This window comes from Dermacentor silvarum, chromosome 7, assembly GCF_013339745.2.
Source record: "Dermacentor silvarum isolate Dsil-2018 chromosome 7, BIME_Dsil_1.4, whole genome shotgun sequence".
Taxonomy (NCBI): Eukaryota; Metazoa; Arthropoda; class Arachnida; order Ixodida; family Ixodidae; genus Dermacentor; species Dermacentor silvarum.
In genome coordinates, this window is record NC_051160.1 from 128059084 (window position 1) to 128074208 (window position 15125).

The following is a 15125-nucleotide window of genomic DNA, read 5'->3' on the forward strand; positions in this document are numbered from 1 at the left end:
CACTTGAACTACTTGCCCGGCTGCAACACTTGACGAATTCCTTCTGCAAGGCCAAGTGCCCAAATGAACCCTTTTGCTCCACCTGAGCTTTGCGCTCAGTTTTCAAAACTGTCCTAGCATCTTTTGGAAGGTCAGCGATGCCTCTTCGCCGGCAGAAATCGAGGACACTCGTTAATGCATGCATGCGTCATATATGTTGGAAGCAATTGCAGCAAGCTCTTCACTTGCAGATCAGTTGTTCGGAAAGTACATGAGGAGAGCGTTAGACACAAGTGAAGGCATTCCCTCATCTGGCCCGTGAAGCTGTCTGAAGTGAGAAAGTCATCAGACTCATCACTTGAATCGTACCTTGGGGACCTCCTTTGTCACTTGAGCTGCTATCAGTCGCTGTGCTCACATGAGACCGTACCCAGCACTATCTGATTGGCATTCTACAAAGGAGCTTCTTGTCTACAGACGTTGTCAACAAAGGCTTCACTTCTCTACCGCTCGTCAACCGCTTGAAGGATGCTGCACCACCGTCATCCATGGAAATTGAACTTCAACGATTGTCTGCTGGTTCCTGGCTTCGGAGGCGAAAGTCAGCTCTACACGAGAACTGTCGGCAGAGGTGAAGCTTGCAGCTTCGTCGTTGGACGAGGAAGCCAACAGCTGCGCGAGTCCTAGCTCATTCATTATCTTGTTGTATTCCTTTCTTACGACTCGACATTTCCTCCACTTGGAGGGCATGATGAGCGAGAGGGATGAGTCAGATGCCGAAACCGGCAATGCTGTAGCCCGTGCCGAAAAACGCAAGACGACGGCGAGGGGAAAGCGTGGACAGCAGCAGTGCAGTGGGGCAGTCAGTCACAGCAAGGAGCAGCCGACCTGCCAACGCATGAGCCGAATTCGAATCGAACCATGGAGGAAGAAAATTTTTCCTGGAGGAAGAAAATTTCTTCCTCCATGAAGGAAGTTTTTATTGCGATAGCAATTATATGGACACTTCAAGCAGATTTCTGGCCGTCGTCGGCGTGAGGTTCCGTATAAAGTCCAAGGGCGATAAACTCTTGCAACCGGGCGCAAGGGGAACTGGCGATGCAATCTTCCACGCGAAAGGAGCAAAGCGGGAAGGAAGCGCGGAAGGGAGGGGGGGGGGAGGCGGCTTCTACTCTGCCAACACATGCGTTCATGTACTTTGCGCTTGGTTCTTTATTACGTTTGCGCCGGTACGGGCCTGCCGTGTTGTCGCGCGCACTGTATCTTGCAAGCGACCTCCAAACGGCTCTGACCTTTGTATGGCTGTGCATTCGGCCGCTCGTTTTCCTTGAAGCGATATACCGCAACGAACCTTCGTCTCGCTCGCAGCGGCAGCTGCGCTTGCTGCAGCGTTTGACAGTGGTTGTCTGCGGTCATCGAGTGTGATTTATTCATGTGTGCTTGTGCGCGCTGAACCACGCTTGTTAATTCAGTTAGTAGTGAATGTGTCCAAACTTTATGCAGCCGATAAAGCTACTATCCCTACTCCGAATAGCTCTCTGCTAATTCGTTATCGCCATTGATGCTTCGCCTTTCGGGCGAAACTGCGACATTTTTTCCGTTCTTCCATGAAGCGAACGGATTTTTTAAAGGCCCGTTCGATTCGCCTGCACCACTGTGAACCAGTTCGCGCACCGATTCACGAAAAGCGCGGCACACGAAACAAATGCCGAAGTGCTGACCCGGTGCAGGTGTGTGTTTTGTCCGACCAATGTGCACGGCTTGCGTTAAATTGGTCTTGAGCTGCTGGTGTAATCGGCGTCAGAGACGTTAATATACCCGCGCTTGCCTAGACACGGCAGATAGCCGTAAGGTGGGTTTTAACGGCGCTTGTGCTGTGTGATGTGTCGTCTGCTGCGCTGCTGCTTCGCACCTGTACCACAGTGTATTAGAATATAAGGTATGTGTACATTCTAGGACACTGTACCTGCACGACTGCACAAATTCGGCACCGACAGTAGAAAGGGCGCAGCAAAATCGCGAACCAGCCCTGCACCTTTCCTGTATATTTTGAAACGAACGGCGGATTCCTCATAGGGTGTTCAAAGGCGCCATTGCTGCACCGCTGAAACGAATGAGCTGTTAATACAGGTGAATAGAACGTGTCAAAGCTACGTTCGATTCACCTACACCACCTGCAAATCGTAGCGAAGCAGCCACTAGTACACTCTACAGCCACGGAAAGCCGGATTGCGGATCGAATTAATACAAACATTAGTATACATTTTTTTGTTTTGGTCATTCAATGATTCTGGTGCGACCCACGCGACTTGAACGCGCTTCCCGGTATGCTTGTTTTTTGCGTATCATCCGCCGTAATTAATTAAATAATAATGTACTTTTGCACTGGCGATTCGAGAGGTGACTCAAAAAAAAAGAGAGAGCGTCGGTTCCTCGATTTCCTCTCTCTCCTTTCGTCCCGGAATTTGCGCCATCGCCATCGACGACAGCCTTGCCTTGTGCGCAACGTGGTAACCGAGGAGACTGAAGTCAACGTGTGCGTGAGTATGCATTTTTAATACGAGAGTTTTCTTGTCGTCATTGTACCTTATGTGCATTCTCCTCTACGGGTCAACGTCGTGTGCGAGTATTTGCGTAGTTAATGGCGCGTGCCAAATATGCAGCGAGCTCACGTGTGGCTAGGCCGATCGGTCGCGTACTACGTGCGCTCGAGATGAGTTCAATCATGCGCGCATGTTATATACTCCGGAATGGCATTGACTAGACCGCTTTTTTTGATGCACAGAAAGACGCTGGGCGTAGATTTCATGCACGACTTGCGCGATATAGCTACACTATAGATCTTGAATGAGGTCTGTCGGGGATCTATGCGCGTGTTACCCGGCCACAAGCACTTCATCTCCTGCATCGTTTAGGGCAGCGGAGTCTACACGCAACCGTGCCGGCCAGGAAATAAATTAGCCGTTTTCGCGAGAAATTCCGACGTCCCTGCTGCGGTGGTGCCAAACAAAGCCATGTGCATTCTATGCGAACATTAAACCACATGAAAAATAATCTAAGAGACTTCTTTAGTGCTCGGCGTGGCCTAATGGCTCCCTGTTCGTCCAGTACGAGTGGTGCGTGTTAGTGCCACAATATGAGATCATGTAACACTTCGCTTCAGCCACGTGTTGTTCACAACTTAGCCTAAACTTTCACCGCCTTCCGCTAGCTTTTCTCTCCATGGGAGACGAGCTTAATTGTACCTCGTGCAAAAGGATACATGCTCTAATGAAACCGCCGATTTCGCATGCTTGCACAGAAAGCTCCAGCCTTATGCAGTGGATCGACCACATGAATCAAACGGCGCATGTAAATAGCGGAGCGCTGGTGGCACACGTGGATCTTGAGCAACACCTCTAAAACAGATTCGGTGCATAGAAAAAAACTTCTCAATTGCAGCGTACCCCGTACTAGACGCGGAGACTAGGCGCAGAATGGCTCCTTATACGCGCGGCGATTCTGATGTCATGCCAGCTTCCTTAGGCAGAAATTATGAGATAATATGCAGCAGTCAACACGCTTCTCGGCAAGTCATGAGGTGGTTTACGTCAGTAGTAATAGTTCTGCACCTAACTTTTGCACCAATTGCTTATTCGTGACAGTCGCGTTTCCACACAGACGATTTTTGTTCTTCGTGAGACTGAAATTTCATTACATATACAAAATTCATGGGTGTTAAGTTTCATTAAGTAGCTGGTCAGGGAGGTTTGCCGCATGTTGCCTGCTCCTGGAACATGTGGCAAACCTCCCTGACCAACTGCTTTCTACAGCAGGCAGCGACACAAGTTTATGCTAGTGCTGTCATTGCAGCAGGTCACATCCCCCACAAGTGAAGGCAGATTCTCACTTTTTTTTTTTTCTAAAAGCACCAGGCAATTAACTGTGGTAAGTGTCATACTCAACGAGGGCGACCCCAAAATGTGATCGTTCTGCAAAATTTGAGCAAGAACAGTGCAGTGATGAGTCCAAAACCTTTTTTCGAACAGGTGCAGCGAAATTATTCAGCACCCTGTAGAAGTTTGACGTACATATCACGGCTAACCTTATGCTCGACTGTCTTAACTGACTGTTGAACTTGTACCTTGAACTCGTATATACCAAGTAAATCAAAAGAGTAGTATTGTCATCTCATTCAAACAGTTTAAGTTCAAGATTATGAGTTTATGAGGGCAGTAACTGCAATGTATTGTTCCAGCCCTTTCACTGTCTCATGGCTGTATTAAGTGCTCATATGCTAAATGTACGAATTACTGTACCACGCTTTCCTTTTGTTTTGACTTAATATTGTGTGGTATTAATACGGTTCTTTTTTCTTGTATTATTGCAACAGCTAACATTGGATAGGTAGGAATGACATTGTGTTGTACCTAATCCTTGTACCTGTGACCACTACGCTCTGTAACAAAAAAACCCTGATTGGGTTTTTTTGTTACAGTGTCCCAGCTGTTATGTAAGAAGCTTTAAAAATACACAGATAATTTTACACAAATAAAACCAAGTGCATGTTATTCAGAGTCCAGTTGAGAAATGGCCAGTAATTTATTAGCCCTTGGCACCTAATTAGTTATAGCTAACGCTTTTAATTTAGTCATCTATCTGTTAGGGTGTTGATCAGGAAGTTGTATGATATATTAGAGTGACATGCTTCTAGCAAGGTCCACATCATGTTTTTTTTTCTCGTGGAGAGAAGCCTGCAAGTATGAAAACTGCCATGCGTCAATGCACTCGTGTGCAAAAGGTTGCTGTGCCATCCAACAGTCTCAGCGGGGAAAGTTAACTGTCCTTTCTGGGGTTTTACGTGCCAAAACCAGTTCCGAGGAGCTGTTGGGGTGCTGTTGGTGCATTGTGTAAAGATATTTATGTTATTGTCAATGACAGGGCCAGCTTGCTTACCCACTAAGACAGTTTCAGGGCCCTGCAATTCCATGCACATGATCTTTTTCAAATTTCATGGGGTGGGGGGGTTCATTGCCGGAAAAAATAAGTAAACAATGTGTTCCTCACTGGAAACGGTTTGTTTTGGTGTCACTTATGATGCTCATCTCCCAAATTAACATCTTGACAATTAGAACAAATAAAAAGTTGGCTCATTGCTTTGCTACTTGGATGACGTGCATCATGAATACTAGCACTTTTTCAACCAAACTCCAAAGAACATGCACTTTGTTTTGTTTGTGTAGACTTAACAGTAATTTACTGATGCAGAAGTACTTTTCTCTTTAGTGTCCCTTTAAGACCACGGTGGTCAGGACCAACACAGTTCGTTTGCCTCCCCCCCCCCCCTTTTTCTTTAAAGTTTGTGTATGATGCACTCTGGTATAGCTGTTGAAAATGTTGCAGTTATTGTTGACAAGCACCATTGTTGCACATACAGGAAAGTAATCAAGCCTTCGCTGTTTATTATTATGCATAATTTTTCCCCGCCTAGCTTGCAATGCCTACATCTGTAAAATTAGCAATAGCTTGAATATTAACAGCACTCTTGCCATTTTATGGCTGATATCTTGCAGGTGTAAACCTGCCTTAGAAGGTTGCATAGTTTGTTAAACATCTAACTTTAAAAACTGTGCATCAAGAGGCTTGCACCTTTTGGCCAGTTTGAATGTTGCCATCCCAAGTTATACCAAATGCAATCTGCGTTTTTGCATTGAAAGGGGTTTGTAATAATAAATGATTCATTGTTTATTGAGATTTGGAGGTGCTTGACTGTCTCCGATATGTCATAACATTGACTGTTGGTGGCGATGGGTGCAACTGAAAACTTGCAAAGAATATAAAAACAATGACAAACTAATTCTTTAGTGGCATTCTACACTTACTGAGTTAAGTTAGCTTATACCACTGATACTTTGACGTCATCAAAGCTGTGCCAGCTTGTTCACATTGTCTGCGCAGTTTGCTTTGGGCATTCACAGAGGTCACAAATATCTTATTAGTGACATTTGTCCGTTGAATGTAGCCTGCACAGCTTAACAGGTTGCTTGTCGTTCTGGTGTCTATTATAATCTGTTTTGAATATTTTTATTTTGTTCAAAGGCACTTATGACAAGGCAAAGAGGAGGGCCAAGAAGGCGGAATGCGAGTTGGCTGTGGACACCACGGAGCTGTCGGGTAATTGCTAGTGTTTTTTTTTTATGCTCATGCTTATGTGAAAGGGGAAGGCAAACTTGGAGCAGGGTTACATTTACAGAGCAGTCGCTCTACCAACTGGGCTGACCAGGAAGCTAGAGGTGACAGCTTCAGGCTAAAGTGGCAAGTCGAAGTGCATGCAACAAAGTTTTTTTCTGGAAAAGCTGCCGGTTTGAGGGGTTGAGTCTTATAAAAGATGCAACTTATAGACCAGAAAATATGGTACTCTCCTTTAGGACACAATAGAATGGTTCCACCTCTCCTTCTATTGCTGGAGGTACCCTTGAAAGTCTTTAAATACCTATGAATTTTTGTCACCGAGACCTGTACAAATTCTGATACTTTGCATTTACCACAGTGCTCTGAAACAACCAAATATGCCATAAATCTACCGCTTCTGCTGTGAAGTAAATATTTTTGTGTTTCAGCGATGCGGCTGCGGATGCAGCTGAGGCATGAAGTACGGGTCGTGTCTGAGAGGCTGGATGAAACTGAGCCTCTTAACAAGACCCGTGCAGTGTCTCAGCCTGCCTTGTCGACGGTGCCTCCAGTTCTTCCTCGGCTACCTGCCGACAATATTAAAGAATTAGAGGCAGCCGTGCGGGATGAGGCTGTGGCTGCCACCTTGGTTTGTACTGCCCTTTTATTTGTAATTATGAGGCTATGTAACATGTGGAAGTTCTGTGCTGTTTCATGAAACATGGTGTAGGTTCTATGTGAAGGAACTTTGCATCGCACACACTAAAGAGTTCATGGAAATAATTTGTTCCCTCCTGTATAGTTTCTAATGACATATTTGGACTGGACCTTAGTTTCTTTAACATGCGTCTAAGCGTACACTAGTGTTCTTGCAATGAGACCTCATCGAAATGTGACCCTGACTGCCGGAATCAAATCTTTCACCTCGAGCTCAGCACCGCAACGCCATAGGCACTGAGCTGCCATAGTGGCTTGCTGAATCGGTGATTTCCAACAGCTCTCCGTAGAGATACATTCATGAAGCAGGAGTAAATCGTTAAGTTAATAAAAATCTATTGCTGATGTAAAATGCAAACTGTGGCAGCTTTCTATAGAAGGACACAATGTAGAGCACTTGTGAATAAATTCTTTTTGTTAGACGAGTTGGCACATCGTGAATGATAAATAGCAGTGTAAACAAGTGGGACACACTACAGGAAAAGGGGTGCAATGATGTTCTGTATATACTGTATTTACCTCATTTTAATCTACAGTTTTGTTTTCTAAATAATAGAGTTTGAAAATTGCATTGCAGTCGGATATGTAATGAAAACCACATTTGCAGCAAGTCTAGTGTACCTGTTGTCGAATTGCCTGATTACACTAACATTTTCTTTCTTGTGCTACAAGCCCATGAAACAAACTCCTAAACTATCCAGTTTCATGCAATGGTTCAAAGCATTTTCTAGAGCACTAGCAATTACATTAAGAATGTAAACCCACATACCCTGTGGCCCTTGTTACTTTTTATTTCACTACTCTGATTTTTCTGTGCTTTGTTTTATCTACCACTATTCTACATTATGTAAGAGAATTTATGCCCTTCATATTGAATAAGTGAAATACCCTATTTACTTATGTAATGGACACGCTCGCATAATGAACGCACCCCCAACTTTCGTCGTCAAAATTTAAAATTTTTTTTTCTCCTGCGAAATAAGCACACCCTGAACTTGCTGCCGTGAAGTAGGAGAGACACAGTACGATGCGGCGTCCGATATGGCATTCAGTGGGTACGATTGTATCAGACGCTGAATTGTACGTGTCTCGTACTTTTATTGCGGAGCAATCATATGGACACTCCAGATGCATTTTTGAAGTCGGCGCCAATGATCGCGGCTTTATCCCGCGTTGGAGAGAAGAAAGCGGGTAAGAAACGCGCCGTATTTCGTCGTGTGCATCGCGCCGTTGGGAGGGCAGGGAGGCGGCACAGCAACTGCACATTGCACGGCCGGGTGTGCCCTATCCTGAAAACGATCTGCGTCGGAGGCTGAGTCTAGGTGCGACGGCAGCTTATACTTTTGAGCGTACTCCGTTATCGCCGCTCAGTTTGCGTTGAAGTGATACATGGCATGAAGGTTACTTCGCTCGCTGTTGCTGCAGCGCTTCCTCACACCAGCATTTCGACTGTGAGTGTCCGCGGTCATCGAGTGTGATTGGTTCATGTTTGCCTGTGCGCACTGACACCATGCTGGTTAAATTACTTTGGAAGTTTATACGGGCGATAGAACTACTATCATTACTTTGTATAGCTCTCTGCGCATTTGCTATCGGAATCGATAGTTCGCCTTGCGGACGAAATTGCGGTTTTCCTTTGAGGTGGCCGCGGAAAAACAAATCGTTCAAAATTTTACCCTCCATAATAAACGCACCCCCCCAACTTGCGCATATCTTCAAAGGAAAAAAGTGCGTTCATTATACGAGTAATTACGGTATTGTAATGGGGGTGCCCCATTTTCCATGCCGTAATGACAAGGGTTGGGAAAGTTGGTCAAATTGCGAACAGCTCGAACCATTGCATTGAAGATTCATGGCAAAAACAGATGCTGGCCATAGAGAGACCATGGCCCCCGTGAAGGGGAAATAGCATTGTTTAATGTTTTTTTCATCTTGGTTGCCATCCGTTTTGTTTTTTGACAGGCTTTTTCCCACCCAGTTTAAACCCACAATGAATGTAATGCAGACCAAAATAGTGTTGTTGAAGGGGTTATATGTTCTGCCTTCCCCATGAAGCCTTGTTCACTGACATAGTCGTTGGCCATATGCCTGTTGTAGCTAAATGAAATCACTAATAGTCAGTGAACAAGGCTTCTGTGTAGAAGCCAAAACATCCTTTCGACAAGCAAGTCGAAGCAAGTGTCAAACCTTCCGATGTCTTACGTGGTTGCCTTCTGTGCCATGATGTTATGAGAGGGAGAAAGCTAAATGAAACCTCGCTGTAGAAAAACTAGTATAAATGAGGTATTTAGTGCACTCTGGGGTTTGCTAGTATTTTTCTGGGGTTTTAGAGTCCGGAACCTTCACGTAAAGGGACAGACAACTGCTCGGAACATGAATTGAGAAAACCGCTGGTGCAAAAATGACCTATCCTACTGGTTAAAATAAGCCATGTTTTTCTCTTTAAATGGGGATTTATATCTTTAATTCTTCCCCAAAAGTTGCGAAAAATGACCCTTGGCGCGCCACATGGCAAAAACATGAAGATGCATAAGTGGCCTGAAGAGGAGGGCAAACTGGAACAACTTGGTATTGATTCATGGTAAATAAGGAACAGCGCACTGAAAACGTAGACGAAGGGAGACTTGACACACCCCAAGTGCTGACTTTCAACTGGAAAACTTATTGAATGAACCAGTTTATGAACACTTGAGCTGTGCATGCACTTGCAAGGCAGTGAACAATTCATGACATGCACTCGTGGTTAGATCAGGTGATACTAAACAAGAATGAATTAAAAAAAACATCACACTGCTCGGCTGTCAACGATTTGCGGGGTCTAAAAAGGAAATTTCTCTTTCTTGGAAGAATATTGTAGGCTGACTAATGCAACCTGGTCCTGCTTTCTGTATTCTATAGGCCTCGCAAATTTCACGAGTCAATTGGTCTGTGTGGCGAAAAAGATTCTTGGTCTGAGAGTCTGAGAGAATTCTGCAGTGCACCCGAATTGCCAAAAGCGAGGCGCAAACAGTGCATTTTGGTGCTCCCTGAGGCGCACGTTTACACACCGCCCTGATTGTCCCACGTACACTCAGCCAGAGGTGAGGGGGTTGCTGTACACGATTGCAGTGGCGCAAGGCACACGGATATTAGTGTGCCTTACAGGGCAGACTTTTTTTGCATTTGCACCTTTCTCCACACATTTTGTAACTGCTGTGCAGATGCTACCCACTTTCTGGCTGAAAAAAAAATCTATGCCATGCCACGATCCCCTCCGCCCCCCCCCCCCTTTTTTGTTTCAACCTGTGCGAACGCTAGTGTCTATAGCATGCTTCAATTCTTGCACGAACTTTCCACAAGACAGCATGCTATTGGCGTCTTAAGGAAAGCTTGCGCGAAGAGTAAAGTTTGGAGAGTAAAGATGCGGCACCAAGAAGCAAGCCGTTAGCCATACATCCACTAGCGTTCGCACAGGTTGAAGGGGGGGGGGATCGTGGCATGGCTTAGATTTGTTTTGTTCTTTTCAGCCAGAAAGAAAGTAGGTAGCGTCTGCCCTGTAAGGCACACTAACATGTGTTTGCCTTGCGCCACTGCAATCGTGTGCAGGATCCCCCTCACCTGTGGCCGAGTGTACGTGGGACAATCGGGGCAGTGTGTAAATGTGGGCGTCAGGGAGCACCAAAATGCACTGTTTGCGCCTTGCATTTCGCAATGCATTGCCATGACTGAGAGTGCACTGCAGAATTCTGTCGGACCGAGATTCTTTTTCGCCTCACAGACCAATTGACGCATGAAATTTGCGAGGCCTATAGAATACAGAAAGCAGGACCAGGTTGCATTGGTCAGCCTGCAATAGTCTTCTTAGAAGAAATTTCCTTTTTAGACCACGCAAATCGTTGACAGCGGAGCAGCGCGATGGTTTTTATTTTTGTTAATTCATTATTGTTTATTATCACCTGATCTAACCACGAGTGCATGTCATAAATCAGTGACTGCCTTCCAGGTGTATGTGTAGTTCAACTGTTCATGAACTCGTTCATTCAATAAACTTACCAGTTGAAAGTCCGCACTTGGGGTGTGTCTACGTCTCCCTACGCTTTCAGGACACTGTTCCTTATTTACCATGAATAAGAGGCCTATCACATGGCTTTCTATTATTCTGTGGGGTTCATGGTATTCTTATTAGTATTGAAAGGCAGTCTACATTTTTCTGTTAGTTTTGTTTACCTTACAATATGCTGATAAGCCTTCGTTTGTTGTGAAAGTGGCACTGCCTTTGTTTTTGATGAGTTGGCTTGGTAAGTCTATCGACAGAATAATGATAACGGGGGCCAGGCCAGCCATGATGTAGGTGTGTATTTGGGGGAAAAACGCTGTACAAATGTAAGAAGGTCTGTACGACAATGCAAACTTATTGTACCAGCTTTATATCTTCAAAAGTGGTTGAAAAGGCCAAAATGTAGGCAGTTAACTGCAGTTGCACTCACTCCTGTGAAGCAGAATGATAGGCTGCTTTCACAATTTGCGAAGCTGCAGGTGCAAACATTGCTGAGGGTTAACTTTTGGTTACCACAAAACTACGTCTTTAAAAACTGGTTGTCAGTCGCTTTAACGCAAAATGTGAAGGTCTGAAAATATCATGTCGGTATGCCTTTAAGCTGTTTTGTGCCACACGTATGTAGATCTGGCTTTCCTGCACTCTAATGTCACATCCCCTAATTATGCATTGGGAATTTGCATGGGAGTAGAGTTGGTGCGCTTACAAGTGATAGTGAAAGCTTGGAGAGGTAGTTACTATGAAACATAGTTACTGTGCTATGGGTTATGAAACACAAACATTAAATGCACAGAACAGACAAGACCTGATGCACTTCGTGTTTGTGTTTATTCCAGTAACGCTAAGGTGTTGTAGAGCACATTTACAATTAAAGGGCATTGCGTCACAAACCTCTTCCAGCAAAAATGTTTTGCTTGCACTCAGCTAAAAATTCACTTCACTTGGCAATAAATTATATTCTGGTAGTATTGGGTAGATTTTTCAACTTGAAAACATTGCCGCATACAATGCTCATTTCCACATCTCTGGCAATTTTTGTCTTTTGCAGCGCAAGCACCTCCTGCAAATAGGAGGGAAGTCACTGTGCGAGGTGGCATCGTATGCCATGAAGGCTGTAATGGCGCACCCCGTCCAAGTGCTTTACAGCCTTCATAGCAGGAAGGGGAAGAGGGCATTCATCAATTTGAAGTTATGCCGGATAGTCACAGGTAAAGCTTCCTCAGTCATCCTTTTGCATTGTTGAAGTATTGTGTGTACAGCCGAACTCCTCTACAGCGAAATGGCTTGCATAACAAGAGGTTGTCCTTCCCAAAATCGTGTCTTTCATATAAATTGTCAACTTCTACAACGAAGAAATTTGGGCGTCCCTGTTGGCTGATTTCATTTTTTACAATTAAAGCCACATACTCAGTCACCACTGCCCTTGCAGAAATTGCGAAAGTGTGCTCTGCACTAGCACCAATGGCAGCTTAGGTGAAGTGCTTGACGAGCATGCCGATGAATTGCATCACACCAGGCAGCTTACACGTTTAGCATCAGCGGGTGAGACAGTTGAATATGTCTCGGTTAGTAAAGACATGGTGTGATCATCACTGATGACGTTAACGCTATGTTAGGGTGAAAAAACAAGAATGTCCACGAAGGCAACAGGAGACACAAGGACGAGCGCTTGTCCTTGTGTCTCCTTTTCTTCGTCCCTGTTTGTTTGCGCGCAAAAAATTAAGAAAATGAATCTGTTCCAACTAGGCCGACTCACAGCTAAGGCAACAGGGATGAAGATCCTGTAAATGGATCAAGAATTTTCATGGCGGGGAAGGCGATAGCATTTGATTATCCGCAGCATTACTTTCCGTATCCTGCATTTCGCCGCTGAGCATGCTGTGAACCTCGGATTCAATAAGGTTGGCTGCGGTTGCAAATTCTGTCAGATAAACTGTGTGCTAAAAACTTAGCAACTTATTCTTGACTTAGCAACTTAGTCTCTTGAAGGTTTTCTTTTGTTGAATGTGTTTGCCTGCTCTATTGTGGGTGATCTTTACGGTGCATGCTGTATGTACTAATTGTGGTCTTTGCATGTTTGTGTGCAGATGTCATCTGTGCGAAAGGGGGGGGGCGACCTGACACAAGCACAGGACTTCATTAAGTGGTTGCCAGGGTCTGTGGACAGTGGTGGTGGCAGGAAGAGGCGTTTCACAGAAACGTTAGCAGCAGAGCAGCCCGATGATCCCTCCCTTCAGGGCAGGAATCATTGCCTGCCCACTGCTGCCCTCTCCCTGCCCCACCCTTGCCCTCAGGTCCCTGGCAAGTCCACCGTCGGCCCCTCTTGTCCGGCTGCAGCTGCCCCTACTCCTTCCCCTGCTGCAGCCCCTGCGGCCCCTGCCCCTCCTCCTGCTGCTGCCCCTGGAGCTGAGCACCCCTACTGATGCCTGCATCAGTTCAAGAATTGTATTGTAAATAGTAAAATAGTACTGTAATAGTATACTTAATAAATTATATTTTCGTTTACGCTTTGCGTGTGTCTGCAGGAAATTTGCTTCCCGCACTTATTTCCATCACATTTTCTTCACTACTAATTGTATAGGCAGTAAGCTAGCCTACAAGCAACAGAATGGCTAAGTACAGGCTATGCTTGAAACACACTGGATGCAAAATGGCTGAGCACCGGTTATTCTTGAAACTCATTGGGTACAAAATGGCTAAGCACTGGGTATTCTTGAAACACGTTGGATACAGAATGGCTGAGCACTGGGTATTCTCGAAACACGTTGGATACAGAATGGCTGAGCACTGGGTATTCTTGGAACACATTGGATACAGAATGGCTGAGCACTGGATGTTCTTGAAACATGTTGGATACAGAATGGCTGAGCACTGGACGTTCTTGAAAGACTGGATTCAGGATGGCTGTGCACTGGCTCTATGCTTGAACTACATTGGATTCTACAATGGCAAACTGTACGGCCAATCTTGGCTCGAACAGTGGTTGAACCTTGGGTCGGGTTGCACTTTGCCATGATGCCAGGATTGGGCCAATGTTCGTACCAATTTCTGCGAGCATTGGACCATGCTTGGCCCAGTGCTGTCGTGCTGCCTGGGTAGTTGCATAGTTAGAGAAACAATTTTATGGTCTGAAACTCCATCATAAATTAATTAGAACATCTGGGCTCCGGTAGCCATATGGCGCTGTTAGCAAGAAAAATATCTAATATGGTGCCGCGTTTTGAATAGGAGTGAGCGTGGGAGGGGACAGCGTTGGAGCACTGTACAGCAGAGCATCAAGAAAAGGTACGGAAGAACTCGAACGGTAATCCAGAACTCATCGGCCCAATTCACCAGGGAGAAATTAATGTAACCGCGTAATAACACGTCCCAAGCATTACTTTCTTACGTACATAAAATTCCTTCAATTGTTCAACAAACTCATCACAGTATTAGGACAGAAGATTGAGCGATAACAAACTCATCACAACAATTTGAAGGCCAGGAAAAAAACCCAATTACAACATTGAGCTCATCGAGAAAAACTTCGGCGACAAAACATCCGATTCTTTTGATGTTGGACAATTCTATCACGTATAGCCACACTTGAAACATTATAGCCGTGCCACCACCGCGAGAATATCTGTCGTTACGCTATTAGCTTGGTGGGGTAATTTTATAATACTTTTGCATCTCGGTGCAACCATGTTTTGGTAATTATTAGTGCATGTGGCTTATGTTCCTTAACAACTATTTCCAGATCAACTGATTCGCTCACTAAGCTCCAGGCCTTTATGTACACGCACCGAAGATTTCTTCACGTTCACGTCACTGTTTATCACGAGTACCACTGCTGCGTCCACTGATCGGAACTGTGAATATTACTAAATATTTTTATTGACAGAAGAGGCACTGATAGTCATTCTCACTCTAGCTGCAGAAGTTTTGTATTGTCCTAAATATAACTTGCCTTATGTATACAAGTATACAAGAATTCTCAGCGAGTAAGCTATGGCCAATATAAGCAGGGTGTTTATTAAAGCAGCTAGCTTTTAACGAATATTCTTCAGCGGGGAACACGCCGTTAAACATACCTAAATTTGAGGGCAAGAACTACGATGAGACTGCAATAAAAAGTTTTAAAAAATTCACCGATGATTACGATACTTCCTAATCTGAATTTTGAGCGAAGCTCTTCAGGTGTTTTGAATTCACGATATATTGTGGCAAAAAATTTCTTCCTGAAAGACAGGGTCCTCTCCGC

The 15125-nt window shown here is 44.9% G+C and overlaps 1 protein-coding gene across 1 annotated transcript in view; it reads left to right on the forward strand.

The window, feature by feature from the left end:
- Positions 1 to 13286, forward strand: part of LOC125947212 (uncharacterized) — a 20253-nt gene extending 6967 nt beyond the window's left edge. Inside the window, exons 2-4 of the mRNA XM_049671616.1 lie at positions 6579 to 6778; positions 11931 to 12090; positions 12970 to 13286. Coding sequence (XP_049527573.1) covers positions 6579 to 6778; positions 11931 to 12090; positions 12970 to 13025 — 416 coding nt within the window. The 3' untranslated portion in view covers positions 13026 to 13286. The remainder of the gene's footprint in view (positions 1 to 6578; positions 6779 to 11930; positions 12091 to 12969) is intronic.
- The last annotated feature ends 1839 nt before the right edge of the window (positions 13287 to 15125 follow it).